The 20204-nt window shown below is 43.7% G+C and overlaps 1 protein-coding gene across 1 annotated transcript in view; it reads left to right on the top strand.

The window, feature by feature from the left end:
* Positions 1-20204, top strand: part of LOC135515806 (liprin-alpha-2-like) — a 244032-nt gene that overhangs the window by 192284 nt on the left and 31544 nt on the right. Inside the window, exons 7-17 of the mRNA XM_064939544.1 lie at positions 2265-2486; positions 3208-3354; positions 9893-10027; positions 11274-11357; positions 11681-11812; positions 11920-11982; positions 12333-12430; positions 12909-13047; positions 13953-14173; positions 17764-18001; positions 19449-19478. Of these exons, the coding sequence (XP_064795616.1) occupies positions 2265-2486; positions 3208-3354; positions 9893-10027; positions 11274-11357; positions 11681-11812; positions 11920-11982; positions 12333-12430; positions 12909-13047; positions 13953-14173; positions 17764-18001; positions 19449-19478 (1509 nt within the window). The remainder of the gene's footprint in view (positions 1-2264; positions 2487-3207; positions 3355-9892; positions 10028-11273; positions 11358-11680; positions 11813-11919; positions 11983-12332; positions 12431-12908; positions 13048-13952; positions 14174-17763; positions 18002-19448; positions 19479-20204) is intronic.

The raw sequence follows: 20204 nt of genomic DNA on the forward strand, positions 1-20204 counted from the left end.
AGACCAGAGTGAAGGATAGGACCTTGAGCAGTCAAAGCGTAGAGAATTTCCCAATCCTCTCAGATATCAATACAGCACTTAGAATGCTGTGTTGGTTTGGATGTGAGCCGAATCTCTAGGCTCGTGGATGAGCTGCACTTCGTGATGGGGACACGTTGTCAGGAGTGTATGATTCAGTTGAGCCTGACTGGGCGACAGCTGTCTGTGGCCTGTCACTCTACAGAGTAGGGGGGTGGGGATGAGGGTGGTTGGAAGGTTGAAACTCCCCATCACACACACCCTCCTTGGGGTTAGTGAGAGGGGAGCCACTCACTTTCACTAAGCTGAGGTTTGAAGAGGTAGTCATGGCAGCCTCGTTAAGGTTCCATCCAGAGGTAGTCATGGCAGCCTCGTTAAGGTTCCATCCAGAGGTAGTGACACGGATGATATGCAGGGCTACTTCCTCCCGGGGGGCGGGGCAGAGCCGTCCTCTCCGTCTCCGTGCTCCTGGGTAGAAGGGTGTTGGAGTAGAGTGAACACACAGGCTAACGCCATCGTTAGGCTGTCGTCACCCATGTGACAGGTGGAGGGGTGTGTGTGTTGTGTGGGTGCACGTGTTGCGCCTGAATGAACCAACAGGTCACATCATGACGCGGGGCATAGAGCTAGCTTTACCTGACGGGCCTGCTAATGCAGGCAGACAGTCATGGCCTTTCCCTTCACTCTCAGTATCAACCACTTTTCTGCACTTCTAACCATCAAGGCCTCAATATTATATAGTGATCGAATAGTAAAACCAAGAAGATTTAACCATAGAGGTAATCTTTTACAGTTAGCAATTTCAAAAGATAACAATAAAACCTAAGTTAGGGAAGCTTTTACTGACATGCCCAAGCTATGGCTGTTGGGCTCCCCCACTGCAATTTAGCAGCGCTGTAAAGTTGCTGTGATATATAGACAGCTAGACGTATAAAACGGGTCTAATTTAGCAAAAGGAACCGGTGCACAGTAGCTTGTTCCCTACCAGATCAATCTGCCTCGATGGAGAAACAATGTTTAACTCCATGTCAATCCCTCCTAAAGGCATTGTTACGAGTGTCAAGTCCACCTCGTCCCCAACTGGATAACTTCCCTGCAGGCTTTACGAGGATACTCTCAGACGCGCCGCAATTAAGTTTTTATTTCGAGAACCGGCTGTATAACTTGTTATCTCTGGGAAAAGCTCAAACCAGCCTGCACTAAAAGCCAAGCTAAGATAAATCCCAAGGTTTGTCCATTATGAGAGTAGACTGTTGTGTTGGTATTTAAACCAGTGGGCTGATTTAATGGGGCCTGTTGCCTTACACAGTGAATCATTGATCACAGGCAGTAGGGAGAGAGGCCCAATTAGGGATGTCTGGCCAGATGGATGGGTATGGACGGGCAGCTGGCCCTGATACATGAGGATGGGTAGAGGAGGGAGAGAGAGGGGGGTGGGGTAGGAGAAAGAGAGAAGGGCACGAGAGATGGGAGAGGAGAGACCGATAGACAGAGAGAGGGAGAGGAAAAGAAACTCCCCCCCTCTCTCTCCCTCTGTGTGTCTCCCTCTGTGTGTCTCCCTCTGTGTCTCTCCCTCTGTCTCTCTCTCTCTCTCTCTCTCTCTGTCTCTCTCTCTGTCTCTCTCTCCCTCTGTGTCTCTCTCTTTCCCTCTGTGTCTCTCTCTCCCTCTCTCCCATAGTCAAACCAAATCATATTCCTAATGAAAGTGCCAAACCAATCTCTCAATGCAGTCTGGAGTAATCTTTATAGTGCCTATCTGAAATTATGTCCATCTGAAATTAAACCAGAATAGGGGGCCAACAACCTCCAGCTCCTAAATGTGTTAGAGCTCTAACGCTATCTTTCTCCACCGGGAAATGCAGAGGTCTGAAGAGGGATCAAGTCTGATTCAAGGCCCTCTCAGCCTGTACTTCAGCACTAAATGCAGAAGGCTTGACTGGAAATTATGTTGTTTGAACTCATCCATTTCAATTCTGCTAGCTGAAACAGTTTGTGTCATGGGACCTAACTGCCATAAAGCATCCTTGAGTTGGTAGAAAAGCGCTGTATTACAAGGTTAAGGTCAATTCCATTATTTCAAATAAATCAATCCACAAAAAAACAGAAATTGCTGAAAAGCTTTTTTGAAATCCATTTAGAAATTCATAAGGACTTTTGATTCTTTACTTAGCTCCTGATTTGACTGAATGGAAATGGACTTTACACAGTAAGAGTCTCTCTCATTCCCTCTGCCCCTGGTCCTCCAGCGCCTGTCCAACGGCTCCATGGAGTCGGCCCATGAGGCCAGCCAGGTGGTGGAGCTGCAGGACCTGCTGGAGAAGCAGAACTATGAGCTGGCCCAGATGAAGGAGCGCATGTCCTCCCTGTCGTCCCGCGTCTCCGAAGTGGAGCAGGAGCTGGACACTGCGCGCAAGGACCTCATTAAGACAGAGGAGATGAGTACCAAGTACCAGAGGGACATCAAAGAGGTGAGGAGAGAGGTACATTCAAATAAGATGCACCCACTCTCTAAGGAGAGACACACACACGCACTGTTAGTTGAGAGTTAGGGTTGTTGAGAACATACATTAACAAGCATAAGGGAAATATGCATTCACTCCCTCAACCTCCTCTCTGATTACTTAGAGGAGTTACTGCCTCAGACAATCTGGATGGTTCTTGGAAAAGTAATGTATCCATGCTTCTTTCTACACATTGGTACTTAGAGATGGTCTCTACTCATCTGTCCTGTGCTATAGGCACACCATTATAGTCACACAATCACTGGCCCCTCTGATGTGGAGGAGAGTTGAATGTCTATCCAGTGATGTGAATCAGAATGTGACCTGGCTCTTGGTCCACCTAGCTAGCGGCTAGCTCTGGTTGAGATTGCTATTGATTGCTAATGATGATGGCAGGCTGGGCTCAGGGAGTGAGATTCAGCTAGTACACTGATCTCAGATCCTTTATCAGCCCAGCCCTCTTAAGTAATTACCACAACGCTGGAGAACATTTCCTTCCCCTCTATACACACAATCACTGAGACTCCATACAGGAAATTAACCGTAGGAGATTTAGGGAGATACGGTCTGTGCTGTTGAGAAGGAAATGTACTCAACTGTTTGTGTCTGTGCATTGTACAAATGGCCTCACGAGGAAATACTTTGTGTGTGTGTGTGTGTGTGTGTGTGTGTGTGTGTGTGTCTACAGGCTATGTGTCAGAAGGAGGACATGGAAGAGAGGATCGTCACTCTGGAGAAGCGGTACCTCAGCGCCCAGAGAGAGTCCACCTCCCTGCACGACATCAGCGACAAACTGGAGAATGAGCTGGCCAATAAGGAAGCTTTCCTTAGACAGGTCACTTACCCTCTTCCACCAATCCTAACTTTAACCATTAGAGTGGTGGGGGAGCTGGGGTGGATACAAAACTGAGCTAAGATCAGCATCTGAGGGATACTTCAACCTACAGCAGTGGTCCCCACTGACCCAATTTAAACCTTAGGTTTTAGGGTCACAACCCAGAAGGAATCAGAAGTGTCCCCACCTTGGGTTCCACCCACCTAGAAAAACCATGCCCTTTAGTACATGTTATTGCGAAGGCAAAACTTCCATCTGGCGTCTCTGTTTTAACAAAACTCAATTCTATCTTGCGTCTCTGGTTTAACAAAACTCAATTCCATCTGGCGTCTCTGGTTTAACAAAACTCAATTCCATCTGGCGTCTCTGGTTTAACAAAACTCAATTCCATCTGGCGTCTCTGGTTTAAAGGAGATTTCCATGGGCTCAGGAGGCTGATCGTTCTCTACATTAACGGAGTACCGTAGTTACAATAGCATACATATTTGCTGAAATCCCCTGCGATCTGGAGAATAACACAGCGTCCGTTGCCAGTAGTGGATCAAAGATAACTCTCGTCTTTGATTAATAAGAGTTTAGAACATTCTGAAGCGAGAGGACATCTTGACATTGTGTTTAACTCCAGCTGAGTCGTTTGCGTATGGGTCAGGGTTTTTATTGTCGCTACTTGAAGATGCTGTGTGGGTGGATGTGCATGGTTTCTGTGCTGAGTTATTTGGTATTGTGAATAATGTTATGATTTAGGAGGGGAGGCAATCACAGATACAGCACCAACAGCTGAGCTCAAGGCAGATGGATTTTCATAAATTTGTATTGCCAAGCTATAGAGAACACACACACACACACACATGAATCCGCATGGCTAGACAGAGAGTACTCCGTGCACATTTAAGCAATAAGGCCCGAGGAGGTATGGTACAGTGCCTTGCAAAAGTATTCGGCCCCCTTAAGTTAATACTTTGTAGCGCCACCTTTTGCTGCGATTACAGCTGTAAGTCGCTTGGGGTATGTCTTTATCAGTTTTGCACATCGAGAGACTGAAATTATTTCCCATTCCTCCTTGCAAAACAGCTCGAGCTCAGTGAGGGTGGATGGAGAGCATTTGTGAACAGCAGTTTTCAGTTCTTTCCACAGATTCTTGATTGGATTCAGGTCTGGACTTTGACTTGGCTATTCTAACACCTGGATATGTTTATTTTTGAACCATTCCATTGTAGATTTTGCTTTATGTTTTGGATCATTGTCTTGTTGGAAGACAAATCTCCGTCCCAGTCTCAGGTCTTTTGCAGACTCAGGTTTTCTTCCAGAATGGTCCTGTATTTGGCTCCATCCATCATCCCATCAAGTTTAACCATCTTCCCTGTCCCTGCTGAAGAAAAGCAGGCCCAAACCATGATGCTGCCACCACCATGTTTGACAGTGGGGATGGTGTGGTCAGGGTGATGAGCTGTGTTGCTTTTACGCCAAACATAACGTTTTGCATTGTTGCCAAAAAGTTGAATTTTGGTTTCATCTGACCAGAGCACCTTCTTCCACATGTTTGGTGTGTCTCCCAGGTGGCTTGTGGCAAACTTTAAACGACACTTTTTATGGATATCTTTAAGAAATGGCTTTCTTCTTGCCACTCTTCCATAAAGGCAAGATTTGTGCAATATACGACTGATTGTTGTCCTATGGACAGAGTCTCCCACCTCAACTGTAGATCTCTGCAGTTTATCCAGAGTGATCATGGGCCTCTTGGCTGCATCTCTGATCAGTCTTCTCCTTGTATGAGCTGAAAGTTTAGAGGGACGGCCTTGTCTTGGTAGATTTGCAGTGGTCTGATACTCCTTCCATTTCAATATTATCGCTTGCACAGTGCTCCTTGGGATGTTTAAAGCTTGGGAAATCTTTTTGTATCCAAATCCGGCTTTAAACTTCTTCACAACAGTATCTCGGACCTGCCTGGTGTGTTCCTTGTTCTTCATGATGCTCTCTGCGCTTTTAACGGACCTCTGAGACTATCACAGTGCAGGTGCATTTATACGGAGACTTGATTACACACAGGTGGATTGTATTTATCATCATTAGTCATTTAGGTCAACATTGGATCATTCAGAGATCCTCACTGAACTTCTGGAGAGAGTTTGCTGCACTGAAAGTAAAGGTGCTGAATAATTTTACACGCCCAATTTTTCAGTTTTTGATTTGTTAAAAAAGTCGAAATATCCAATAAATGTCATTCCACTTCATGATTGTGCCCCACTTGTTGTTGATTCTTCACAAAAAATACAGTTTTATATCTTTATGTTTGAAGCCTGAAATGTGGCAAAAGGTCGCAAAGTTCAAGGGGGCCGAATAATTTCGCAAGGCACTGCATATGGACACCGGCTCAGGGCTGTTCTTATGTACGTTGCAATGTGGAGTAACTGGACACAGGCCTTAGCCGTGGTATATTGGCCATATACCACAAACCCCCGAGTAGCCTTATTGCTATTATAAACTGGTTATCAACGTTATCAGAGCAGTAAAACTAAACGTTTTGTCATACCCGTGGTATACGGTCTGATATATCAGCCAATCAGCATTCAGGGTTCAAACCACCCAGTTTATAAAATGAAATAAACCATAAGCAATTTTCATGTGCAATGTTCTAAACTTACATTTCTAATCCAATGTTTGCCCTCGGTTTGTCTCTGGCATCGGTCCCTTGATTCTTTCTGATGGCATCCTGGCCCATTCCCTTGCCACTAGGACATTTGGGCTAAGTCTAACTCTGAACTTCAATCAGGGAGAGTTGAATGATACTCCATCCAACAGAATTCTCAGAGCATACAGAAATAAAGCCCCCCCCCCCCCCCCATGGACCCAGCACTGACATCACACCACCACCCCTGCTGATCTGGTTTTTCGTGTTGCCTTGCCAATGGCCTAGCCCCAGGGCCTTGGCACTAACTGTTGGAGATGAGCCACTCAGGAGAGACGAAAAGGGGAGGCAGAAAGATTGAAGGAAGGATGGAGAGCGAGAGAGGATGCAGTGAATATTTTTTCTCCCAAAGCTGGGTGCTGGGCCTGTAAATACATACAGTAGTAGTAAACACACAGTATAGCAGAGAGACACACACAGAGAGCCCTGATCTGGCCCCTCCAGGCCCCCCACGGCCCCTAGCCCACTCATGTCTAATTACTGGGTATGGGCTGCCAAGGCCAATGCTATAGGGGGGACTGGAGCTTCTGTTGCTGGTGGAGACAGCTGCCGAATAGTTCCTGGAAATGGAACAGACTGAAACTGAGCAGAGCCAGGAGGAAGATTGACTGGGACATAGGGAAATAGAGGTTTCACTTTGTCTCTACTGCTGTACCTTACATGATGTATACTAGGAGTCTGCATCTTTTCCTTTCAAGACGATTCAATACATATCTAGATACAAGGGCTCCAATATGATATAGGAACGATACATTTAGTTTGAAACGATTCGGTGCACTTTGGTTTGAGGAGAGAACGAACCGATGTGATTTGATGCGGTACGATTAGCTGCAGAAACATTTGTTGCATAAACACATTCATTTTCACATTCAATATCTGCTGCTGATGGAGCTCATGAGCTGGCCCTCTCTGAGCTGAATCTGTCTAATCTGACGTGTGTGTGTGTCTTTGTGAATGATGTATGTCTATGGTGTATGTACTATGAAGGCACCTGAGCTGAGCCACCACACTATCAGATTATGGGTGGCAATGTTTTTTTGTCCCCCCCCCACTTTGGTTCTGAAATCACCATCACTCACTAATTCACTTGTCATTTTTGCAGATGAAGTGTTTGATGTAGTAATGTATCAATATGTATCGTTTACAAATGAGCTATGACATGGGCAATGAATATAGAGCACAATTTTGAACTTCAGCCCCATCTCCAAATCGAATGGTGTTGACCATTTGGAAATTTCTATGGAGTTAGATTATTTTCTCCTCTTGCTTCGGCCATGCAGTGAGCCTCACAAAGTGATTTCTGTCCTCGTTATGAAATGATCAACTTTTCCTTGTATATAAAAAAAAGAAACAAAAGAAACATATACACTGAATGTTTTAAACAGCACTACCAAAGGTTTTGCTACTGGTGGACCTGAACAATCAAAATCAAATCTATTGTAAAAACCCGTTCAGCAAGTATAGCCAGATGAGAGTTATATCTCCGGTAGTTTCATTTTATTGCAGTAAAACACCATTTTCAATAGTGCATATATAACAATAACCTAGCAAATTACAGAGGTTGTCATTCAATTAATAAAGCCTAATATCACGCAAGCTATTTTAGTGTTTGAATGCTGAAGGTGCCGCGTAGATGTGCAAGATCAGGAACAGGCACTGACCTCGCGTTGGTCAGTTTGCGAAACTGGGAACGGTGCACAGTTTGACTAGGATACTGATATTGCCCGGGGTTGTTCAGCTAAATGACTTGTAGATCAATGACTTTCAACACAGTTACAGTTGAAGTCGGAAGTTTACATACACCTTAGCGAAATACATTTAAACTCAGTTTTTCACAATTCCTGAAATTTAATCCCAGTAAAAATTCCCTGTCTTAGGTCAGTTAGGATCACCACTTTATTTTAAGAATGTGAAATGTCAGAATAATAGTAGAGAGAACGATTCATTTCAGATTTTATTTCTTTCATCACATTCCCAGTAGTTCAGAAGTTTACATACACTCAGTTAGTATTTGGTAGCATTGCCTTTAAATTGTTTAACTTGGGTCAAACATTTCGGGTAGCCTTCCACAAGCTTCCCACAATAAGTTGGGTGAATTTTGGCCCATTCCTCCTGACAGAGCTGGTGTAACTGAGTCAGGTTTGTAGGCCGCCTTGCTCGCACACGCCTTTTCAGTTCTGCCCACACATTTTCTATAGGATTGAGGTCATGGCTTTGTGATGGCCACTCCAATACCTTGACTTTGTTGTCCTTAAGCCATGTTGCCACAACTTTGGAAGTATGTTTGGGGTTATTGTCCATTTGGAAGACCCATTTGCGACCAAGCTTTAACTTCCTGACTGATATCTTGGGATGTTGCTTCAATATATCCACATGATTTTCCTGCACCCCACAACATGATGCTGCCACCCCCATGCTTCACGGTTGGGATGGTGTTCTACGGCTTGCAAGCATCCCACTTTTTCCTCCAAACATAATGATGGTCATTATGGCCAAACAGTTCTATTTTTGTTTCATCAGACCAGAGGACATTTCTCCAAAAAGTACAATCTGTGTCCCCATGTGCAGTTGCAAACCGTAGTCTGGCTTTTTTTTATGGCGGTTTTGGAGCAGTGGCTTCTTCCTTGCTGAGCCACCTTTCAAGTTATGTCGATATAGGACTCGTTTTACTGTGGATATAGATACTTTTGTACCTGTTTCCTCCAGCATCTTCACAAGGTCCTTTGCTGTTGTTCTAGGATGGATTTGCACTTTTTTCACCAAAGTATGTTCATCTCTTGGAGACAGAATGCGTCTTCTTCCTGAGCAGTATGACGGCTGCGTAGTCCCATAGTGTTTATATTTGCGTACTATTGTTTGTACAGATGAACGTGGTACCTTCAGGCATTTGGAAATTGCTCCCAAGGATGAACCAGACTTGTGGAGGTCTACAATTCTTTTTCTGAGGTTGTGGCTGATTTCTTTTGATTTTCCCGTGATGTCAAGCAAGGAGGCACTGAGTTTGAAGGTAGGCCTGAAATGTGTCCACAGGTACACCTCCAATAGGCTAATTGACATAATTTGAGTCAATCAGAAGCTTCTAAAGCCATGACATCATTTTCTGGAATTTTCCAAGCTGTTTAACGGCACAGTCAACTTAGTGTATATTAACATCTGACCCACTGGAATTGTGATATAGTGAATTATAAGTGAAATAATCTGTCTGTAAACAATTGTTGGGAAAAATGACTTGGTGTCATGCACAAAGTAGATGTCCTAACCGACTTGCCAAAACTATAGTTTGCTAACAAGACATTTATGGAGTGGTTTAAAAACGAGTTTTAATGACTCCAACCTAAGAATATGTAAACTTCCAACTTCAACTGTACATGCAGTTGGACACTGAACGAGAGGACGCATCAGCTGTCGCTAAAGATGAGAGGTGTTTTCAGAAGATAGAATGTAATATGAGCAGAACATTTTAGTGCACCAGCGATTCATAACGTTTTAATAGATTTTCTGACTGATCCATGCTGCATTTGGATCGGTTTAGGGTCCGCGGAACGATGCACTTGTATCTTAAACATTTGATTAGGGACCTGATGCGTATCATTACATCCCTAATGTTTTCTCTGTGTAGTAGAAGGTTGTCTGTGTTTCTGATATAGAATGACTTCAGTATATAGGCTGTATTCTGTTCTATATGTATTACATGTGACTTAGTCTGTCCAGAAATACTCAGAAAGCTCTCTTGAGATTGGCATTGAGTGGTACTCCATGTGTGATATGGGTCGAGGTCATAAGTCACAATGTTTCCCCCTGTGTGTATGTGCTTGTTTCCCTGTGTGTGTGTGTGTGTGTGTGTGTGTGCAGATGGAGGATAAGAACAGGCAGCTGCTGGAGCGTTTGGAGATAGCAGAGCAGAAGCTGCAGCAGACCATGAGAAAGGCTGAGACCCTGCCAGAGGTGGAGGCTGAACTGGCCCAGAGGATAGCAGCACTCACCAAGGTGAGAGGACACACACACACACATACACGGTCACACACACATAAACACACTTGTATGCATGCAGACACAGACGCAGCACACATTGCTCCCATCATTAAAGTAACTCCAGTGCTTCCAATTTTCTATGAAATATGACCTAAAATGAAATACAATATGAGTGAAATAGTTTCCTTCCCAAAAATGTTTTAAATGATTATGTTAAAAAGCATATTTTCTGTGTTGGAATGTTATGGGCATACCGCCACAATTGAATGGTGTGGGCGTATACCAGTCATATAAAATATTCATGCAAGTAGACCGCTGATTGGCCAGCTCATCCTCCAGGAGGAAATATCAAGCATTTTTGAAAAAGTCTGTTTGAGATACAAGTTTGAGGTGGGGTGTTGTATGTGTTCTTTTCCAATTTATGCTTTGGCCACAAATACAAGGGATGAGGATGAGTAGGATGAGTCAACAAAATGATTTGGGTATGAGTTAACAGAATATGAACTTTTAAAAGTCAGATGGCACTGGACAGTTACTTTAACCACTCCATCATATTCTAGGAGAGGTCATTTCAAAACTGCTTATGTATAACTGATTATCATCATACATGTAGAATATTCCAGAGTGAGTCTTTTCAATGATGTGTTGTACTGTATGTGCAGGCTATGCATGCGATCACCTCTGACCCTGTGATATGTTCCTCTCCTCTCCTGCTGCCCCATAGTCTGACTCGAGCTCCGCCTCCTCTCCTGATGATTATCAGTTTGTTATGGAAGCTAAACTCCAAGACATGAACTCCATTCTTAGGAAGGTAGTCCCACAGGGTGCCACAGTACTGTCGCTAACTACAAGACTACATTTAAAAAAAAAATCCATGCTGGTTTTATTTCTTTCTGTTGTCACGAGTCATTGTACTGAGATTGCTTGTTGGGGATATTTGTTTTTCCTTGTGTCTGTAGGCAGGGTTGAAACTGTGGGGAAAGCTGCATGTCACTGGCTGGGCTCATTGCTAGTAGACTTAACTGCTGCAGCAACTGCTTGTGACCTGGCCCTTCTCTCACCTCTCTCTCTACCTGTGCTTTGGTGATCTATCTGTTCCATCTGAGACTGGAGGAGTAGAGGCTTTTGGCTCTGTCTTGTCTTGTTGCCCCTGCATTATGTGTCTGTGTTGCCCTCCATGGCTGCTAAACTGGCGGGTCACTGTGCCCCCTGCCCCATTTTCTCTCTCCCCCCACCCCTGTCTGTGTGGTGGCCCCTGCAGGCAGAGGAGCGTCACGGCAGTATCGAGGAACGCATGAGGCACCTGGAGGGCCAGCTGGAGGAGAAGCACCAGGAGTTGCTCAGAGTGAGTCACCCCCAGGGGACTATGATAACATGCTAGGCTAGGATATGCTACATGATGCTACATTCCACCTATTCACTGACCATGGGCAGCCTAGCTGCCATAAGGCTAGTATGCTAGATTAAGCTACATGCTGCCCATCACAGCCTGGCTTCATTACACCTGCTGCTCATAGGTGTTTAAGAGAATGACTTTGCATTATCCAGATGACTTGTTTCAGTGTTTTACAACATTAGAGTAGTTAGAAAATGCACTCGTGTGGTAAGACATACTGTCAAGCTTCTGCTTTTGAAAGTCACACAGTTTGTATTTTTTGTCCCCCTCAGGCACGGCAGAGAGAAAAGATGAACGAGGAACACAACAAGCGCCTGTCGGACACGGTGGACAGACTTCTCACAGAGTCCAACGAACGTCTTCAGCTCCACCTGAAAGAGAGGATGGCTGCTCTGGAAGAGAAGGTTAAACATGGAGACCACATCAATACCAATATGTCCTAAAGTTTTATTTCAGATGAATTTGAGCAAATGTCCATAGATTGACTGGAATACTTCTCTTTCCATTTCAGAACGTTTTAATACAAGACTCTGAAGGCTACAGAAAACAGTACGAGGATTCAATCCATGAAAAAGTAAATCCCCCCGATCAGAAGTTATTACATTTTTCTCTCCCTCAGTTTTGAATTTTACATGAGGTAGGTTTAATGAAGTGCTTTTTAATAGATAAATAATGATATGGGTGTTGGACTTTGGGTTTAATTTGTTATCATCTTCTCCATTGAATATTCACAAGAAACCGTTGCTCTCGGTTCAGATAGTGAGATAGTGAGACCAGGCAGAGTACGACAACTGACGAGCAAGTGCTGTCCAATCATGTTGTGGAGATTGAAATTGCAATCCAGGGTTTTACAGTAATGAATAAGAAACTTCACAAGGTTTTCTGTACACCTCATGTTGTCCCTGTTCCCCGGCTTCCCTCCAGACTCATCTGGCAGATGAGATAGACAAGCTGAGATCAGAGTTGGACCAGTTCCGACTGAGAACAGGCTCACTCACAGAACCCACTCTGTCACGGTATGGGTGAGTTTGTGTGTGTGTGTGTGTGTGTGTGTGTGTGTGGGGGGGATTACTTTTATTTTTCCACTAACAAAATGTGTGATAAAGTCCAAATAACTGGGCTGGAGTTCTGTGATGACAGCAGCTGTCATGATCTGCTGATTGTCCTCTTTAGTCACAACTCATTAGAAAAGCAATTTACCACCGGTTGAAAACCACACAAGCACTGACTGTTGATTCCTTACAAATTGCATGATGCGTCACAACATTGTCTTCCGACTAGATAAGCAAGCAAGCCATTTTAAACAAGCAGATCCTCTTGGTTTTGGTATTATTCTTTGCACAATATCTGCAATTTCAATACTGCCTTCAGTTTGAACAAAATTGATGTTACGGTGACTGACATCCGTGTTCTGTCTCGCTCTGTCTATCTATCTATCTATCTATCTATCTATCTATCTATCTATCTATCTATCTATCTATCTATCTATCTATCTATCAGGTCTCACCTGGACACGTCGGGGGAGCTCCGATTCTCCCTTGGCTCCCTGGCTGAGACCCAGTCAGACCACTACCGGTCAGCCAAGGTCATCCGCAGGCCCAGGAGAGGACGCATGGGTCTCCACAGGGACGAGAGCAAGGTCAGGATCTAGTCTCTCTCTGGTCAGCCCTGGCTGAGGTAGAAGCAGTACCAGGTCTATTCTATCCATTAAGCCAGGAGAACTTAAACAAGTACAGATAAAGTCTTTGAACTCAGGTCTGTATGACATACATGGTTGCATGGAGCCAGACTGTTAGCATTAGCATGACTGAGGGAAAACTTTTGGAGATAGGTATGATTGGTTAGCATTAGCATGACAGAGGGAAAACTGTTGGAGATGGGTATGATTGGTTAGCATTAGCATGACAGTGGGAAACCTGTTGGCGATGGGTATGATTGGTTAGCATTAGCATGACAGAGGGAAACCTGTTGGAGATGGGTATGATTGGTTAGCATTAGCATGACAGAGGGAAAACTGTTGGAGATGGTTGTGATCGGTTAGCATTGCCTTTGAGGATCATTGTTATAAAATGCTACTGTTACAGTGTCTCGGGATTGAAGACTGCAATAACCTGGAGATAAATACTGACATTCAGCAGTAATCTTAGAAGCATGTTTTAGCATATTTTTATTTTTATTAAAAACTCTTTAATGGCTTGTTAAGATACTTTGGGACGTATTAAAAGTCAAGCCTCATTATTTTGTCTGATGAAAGGTGAATTAGTAGAGACATTTTAAGCTCCCTGAAGCTGACAGCTTAGCCAATTATTTTATAAAACCAAAATACTGCATTGAATGCATTAATCATAATGTGTGCTGTAATATTTGTACAGTGCAAAAACATATTCAAGTCTCTTCACATTAAACTTTCACATCTCTCTACAGTTATGTCATCCTGCCCATGATGTTTTACCAGGATTACCTCAAGAACACTCCCTTCCCTTGATTAGTGTACACTTCCCTTGATTACTGCACACTTCTGTATCTGTAAACCCTCCCCTACAGGCTAAGTCACTGGGGGAGCACGAATGGCGCTCTCAGCAGCTAGGCATCCTGGGTAGCCACCCCTTTGAGTGTGAGATGTCTGACATGTCGGACATTGATGACGATGACCGGGAGACCATGTTCAGCTCTATGGACCTGCTGTCCCCCGGCGGTCACTCAGACGCCCAGACCCTAGCCATGATGCTGCAGGAGCAGCTGGACGCCATTAACAAAGAGATACGGTACGGGACTTTAACCCTGCTCTTATTGGACAGACCATGCTAGGGACCAGACATTTACCTGAACTTAACCCTGCTCTTATTGGACAGACCATACTAGGGACTAGACATTTACCTGACCTTAACCCTGCTCTAATTGGACAGCCCATGCTAAGGACCAGACATTTACCTGACCTTAACCCTGCTCTTATTGGACAGACCATGCTAGGGACTAGACATTTACCTGAACTTAAACCCTGCTGTTATCGGTCAGACCATGCTAGGGACCAGACATTTACCTGACTTTAACCCTGATGTTATTAGACAGACCATGCTAGGGACCAGACATTTACCTGACTTTAACCCTGATGTTATTAGACAGACCATGCTAGGGACCAGACATTTACCTGACTTTAACCCTGTTGTTATTAGACAGACCATGCTAAGGACCAGACATTTACCTGACTTTAACCCTGCTGTTATTGGACAGAACATGCTAGGGACCAGACATTTACCTGGCTTTAACCCTGCTGTTATTGGACAGAACATGATCGGGACCAGACATTTACCTGACTTTAACCCTGCTTTTATTGGACAGAACATGCTAGGGACCAGACATTTACCTGACTTTAACCCTGATGTTATTAGACAGACCATGCTAGGGACCAGACATTTACCTGACTTTAACCCTGATGTTATTAGACAGACCATGCTAGGGACCAGACATTTACCTGACTTTAACCCTGCTGTTATTGGACAGAACATGCTAGGGACCAGACATTTACCTGGCTTTAACCCTGCTGTTATTGGACAGAACATGATCGGGACCAGACATATACCTGGCTTTAACCCTGCTGTTATTGGACAGAACATGCTAGGGACCAGACATTTACCTGACTTTAACCCTGATGTTATTAGACAGAACATGCTAGGGACCAGACATTTACCTGACTTTAACCCTGCTTTTATTGGACAGACCATGCTAGGGACCAGACATTTACCTGACTTTAACCCTGCTTTTATTGGACAGAACATGCTAGGGACCAGACATTTACCTGACTTTAACCCTGCTGTTATTGGACAGAACATGCTAGGGACCAGACATTTACCTGACTTTAACCCTGCTCTTATTGGACAGACCATGCTAGGGACCAGACATTTACCTGACTTTAACCCTGCTTTTATTGGACAGAACATGCTAGGGACCAGACATTTACCTGACTTTAACCCTGATGTTATTAGACAGACCATGCTAGGGACCAGACATTTACCTGACTTTAACCCTGATGTTATTAGACAGACCATGCTAGGGACCAGACATTTACCTGACTTTAACCCTGCTGTTATTGGACAGAACATGCTAGGGACCAGACATTTACCTGGCTTTAACCCTGCTGTTATTGGACAGAACATGATCGGGACCAGACATTTACCTGGCTTTAACCCTGCTGTTATTGGACAGAACATGCTAGGGACCAGACATTTACCTGACTTTAACCCTGATGTTATTAGACAGACCATGCTAGGGACCAGACATTTACCTGACTTTAACCCTGCTGTTATTGGACAGAACATGCTAGGGACCAGACATTTACCTGACTTTAACCCTGCTTTTATTGGACAGACCATGCTAGGGACCAGACATTTACCTGACTTTAACCCTGCTTTTATTGGACAGAACATGCTAGGGACCAGACATTTACCTGACTTTAACCCTGCTTTTATTGGACAGAACATGATCGGGACCAGACATTTACCTGACTTTAACCCTGCTCTTATTGGACAGACCATGCTAGGGACCAGACATTTACCTGACTTTAACCCTGCTTTTATTGGACAGACCATGCTAGGGACCAGACATTTACCTGACTTTAACCCTGCTTTTATTGGACAGAACATGCTAGGGACCAGACATTTACCTGACTTTAACCCTGATGTTATTAGACAGAACATGCTAGGGACCAGACATTTACCTGACTTTAACCCTGCTTTTATTGGACAGACCATGCTAGGGACCAGACATTTACCTGACTTTAACCCTGCTGTTATTGGACAGAACATGCTAGGGACCAGACATTTACCTGACTTTAACCCTGATGTTATTAGACAGAACATGCTAGGGACCAGACATTTACCTGACTTTAACCCTGCTCTTATTGGACAGACCATGCTAGGGACCAGACATTTACCTGACTTTAACCCTGCTTTTATTGGACAGAACATGCTAGGGACCAGACATTTACCTGACTTTAACCCTGCTTTTATTGGACAGAACATGCTAGGGACCAGACATTTACCTGACTTTAACCCTGATGTTATTAGACAGAACATGCTAGGGACCAGACATTTACCTGACTTTAACCCTGCTTTTATTGGACAGACCATGCTAGGGACCAGACATTTACCTGACTTTAACCCTGCTTTTATTAGACAGAACATGCTAGGGACCAGATGAAAACTGTTGGCTTCCTGGTCAGGTCTCATTGCCAGGAAACACCCCTTGTGACTGATCTTTATGTAAATCAAGTTGTATGTTATGTGGATAAAGTTCCTTGGGAAACATTACTGACACATTGATTTGATTAATCCATGTTGGTCACTTCATTGTTGATTGGTAAAATATGCCTCTTAGTGCTTGACATGAGGGAGAGTTTATGGGTGTTGGCCTAGCTTTCTCCACCCCTAAGGCTGGCTCATCCTATCAGTGGGCTCCGTGCCTCAGGTTTCTGTGGCAATGCAATTGATTTAATGAGACAGTAATTGATTGGATATCCAGGGATGTGTGTGGACACACTGGTCTTCAGGGCTGAAGCTTGTTGGCTCTTGTCTGCAGAGTGTGATGCCCTGTCTAGATGAATTAAACACAAACCTCAGATACTGCCAGTTACAGTTCCTAGAAAAGCTGCGAGGAGCTGACACTGATATACTGTAGTTTTATTCAAGTATTGATAATTTACCCACTTAGCTGTCAGAATAATCTATTGTATTAAGATGATAAACACTTGGTTAACATTGGGAGCCTGAAACAGTTTGAAATCAAACAACAGTATTCATTGGTTTAGGCTTATTCAAGATACAAGGTCTGTTACTTACTTGTTAATATTGTACTGATCTTCTTGTCTGGTGATTAGCCAGGTATTATTTCAAATAACCATAAGCTTAAGTGACATTTTAAAGTGAAGTGTTTTTCATTTACCTAAGGTCTTTATTGTTTTTTGCTTATAAGCACAATCGATAGAGACATGCCTCATCAGGGTGATTTCTGGGTAAGAATATGCTGAGTTGGAATACGATTTCAGCTCCGATGGCAGAAGCCTTGGGAATTAAATTCTAAACTAATTAGTGTTGTGAGGTAGTGTTGTGTGCCTATATGGTTTATGGGTAATGAACTGGCTTTTTGTCTCCCGGCTTTGTCTTTAAGAGGAGCCCTATGGGTCTGCAGTGGAGATTTCCATGAACATCCAGAGAATTGAACCACAAAGGACCAAGGGATTCTGAGAATTCTCAGAGTCCTGTTGGGTGAATGAGCTTTCTATATATAGAGTGGCTGAATGCAGCTGTGAAATAAGTCTAATCAATCCCTCCCTCCCTCTCTGCCTCCCCCTCTCTCCCAGACTGATCCAGGAAGAGAAGGAGTCGACAGAGCTACGGGCGGAGGAGATAGAGAACCGCGTGGCCAGCGTCAGCCTCGAGGGTCTCAACCTGGCCCGTATGCACCACCCCGGAGCCTCCATCACTGCCTCGGCCACTGCCTCCTCCCTGGCCTCTTCCTCCCCGCCCAGCGGACACTCCACCCCCAAGCTGGACCACCGCAGCACCACAGACATGGAGCGCATGGGTATCATGACACTGGTACGCTGCTGGGGTCAGGACGGGCTGTGGTGGGGGGTGTACGTACGAGTGTATCCCAGTCATGACAAAGGCTACCACAGCCGTATCGGGCTCTGTCTGTATTGGGGTGCAGGACAGGGCCAATAGAAGCACCTGGGATCAGCATTCAGTATGCTGTGTTTGGCCTCTCTTTCTTTGTTCTCAGCCTTGCTCTTTCAATAGACCTCATACGACTACTTCACCTGAGCTGCCCTTGATTATGCTAGAACGGAAAGTTAACTCAATTTGATGGTAAACTAGTAACCTCAAATGACCCTGGACCAGATTTAAAAGCAGCTCTGAGAGAGAGCCAGACGTAGATTTTTTTTCATTAGCCAGCCACTTGTAAAACCATGTATTGGCTTTCTTTCAACTTGATTTAGATATTCTTTCCTTGATGGATTGAGTTGCATAATCTATCTGCTTGGGTTTCATTACTCCTTCATCGTAGAGCTTGGCTTGGTTTGTGTGTGTTGTAGATACCAGGATGTGATAGTCTGTGCTATGTTTGTTTACTATGTTTTAAGGACTTTAAGGACCACTATTGTCCTATTGAGCAATACAAGTACTGTCTACGTTAGGTCAATAAAAGTACTGTCTACGTTAGGTCAATAAAAGTACTGTCTACGTTAGGTCAATAAATGTACTGTCTACGTTAGGTCAATAAATGTACTGTCTACGTTAGGTCAATAAAAGTACTGTCTACGTTAGGTCAATAAATGTGCCGTCTACGTTAGGTCAATGAAAGTACTGTCTGTTAGGTCAATAAAAGTACTGTCTGTTAGGTCAATAAAAGTACTGTCTGTTAGGTCAATAAAAGTACTGTCTGTTAGGTCAATGAAAGTACTGTCTGTTAGGTCAATAAAAGTACTGTCTGTTAGGTCAATAAAAGTACTGTCTGTTAGGTCAATAAATGTGCCGTCTACGTTAGGTCAATAAAAGTACTGTCTGTTAGGTCAATAAAAGTACTGTCTGTTAGGTCAATAAAAGTACTGTCTGTTAGGTCAATAAAAGTACTGTCTACGTTAGGTCAATAAAAGTACTGTCTACGTTCGGTCAATAAAGGTACTGTCTACGTTGTTCAATAAAAGACCAGACATCCAGACAGACAGCCAGCCAGACAGACAGCCAGACGGTCTCAGAGAGTGAATGTTGCCAATACCCAGGGGCTTTTAAAGAATGAGCCTTTGATTTTATTGACCTCTCAAATGAATACTGGCAAAGCTGTTTATTTTGTCAACAAATTACTGTAATTGATTGTGTGGTGTAATGTGTAATTGACAGGTCATGTGCCCACCTGATGGTATATCGGGATAGCCATGTCTATAACTATAAATGAGGTGTTTCTGTATGGGGGAGGACATATTGTTTAAACTGATTTTCTTGTAAACTGCTGTTTTCCTTTTCTTTCCTGTCCTCCACCCTGCAGCCCAGTGATCTGAGAAAACACAGGAGAAAGGTACAATACTAATGATATGTTCATTTTATTACATCAGACATTTCAAATTCATAGTACCTCTGTCTTCCTGTAGATGACTGTCATGGTCTGGTAAATCCTTGCCATTTTTGGACTCTGAAGACCTATAAGCAAACAGTATTGTAGAGATTGATGTGTGACTATATTGTAGTAACAGTATTGTAGAGATTTATATGTGAGGTGTAACTATAGTGTAATAACAGTGTTGCAGAGATTGAGGTGTGACTATAGTGTAGTAACAGTGTTGTAGAGATTGATGTGTGAGGTGTGACTATAGTGTAGTAATAGTGTTGTAGAGATTGAGGTGTGACTATAGTGTAGTAACAGTGTTGCAGAGATTGAGGTGTGACTATAGTGTAGTAACAGTGTTGCAGAGATTGATGTGTGAGGTGTGACTATAGTGTAGTAACAGTGTTGCAGAGATTGAGGTGTAACTATAGTGTAATAACAGTGTTGCAGAGATTGAGGTGTGACTATAGTGTAGTAACAGTGTTGCAGAGATTGATGTGTGAGGTGTGACTATAGTGTAATAACAGTGTTGCAGAGATTGAGGTGTGACTATAGTGTAGTAACAGTGTTGCAGAGATTGATGTGTGAGGTGTGACTATAGTGTAATAACAGTGTTGCAGAGATTGAGGTGTGACTATAGTGTAATAACAGTGTTGCAGAGATTGAGGTGTGACTATAGTGTAGTAACAGTGTTGCAGA

The sequence above is a fragment of the Oncorhynchus masou genome, chromosome 27, assembly GCF_036934945.1.
Source record: "Oncorhynchus masou masou isolate Uvic2021 chromosome 27, UVic_Omas_1.1, whole genome shotgun sequence".
Lineage (NCBI taxonomy): Eukaryota > Metazoa > Chordata > Actinopteri > Salmoniformes > Salmonidae > Oncorhynchus > Oncorhynchus masou.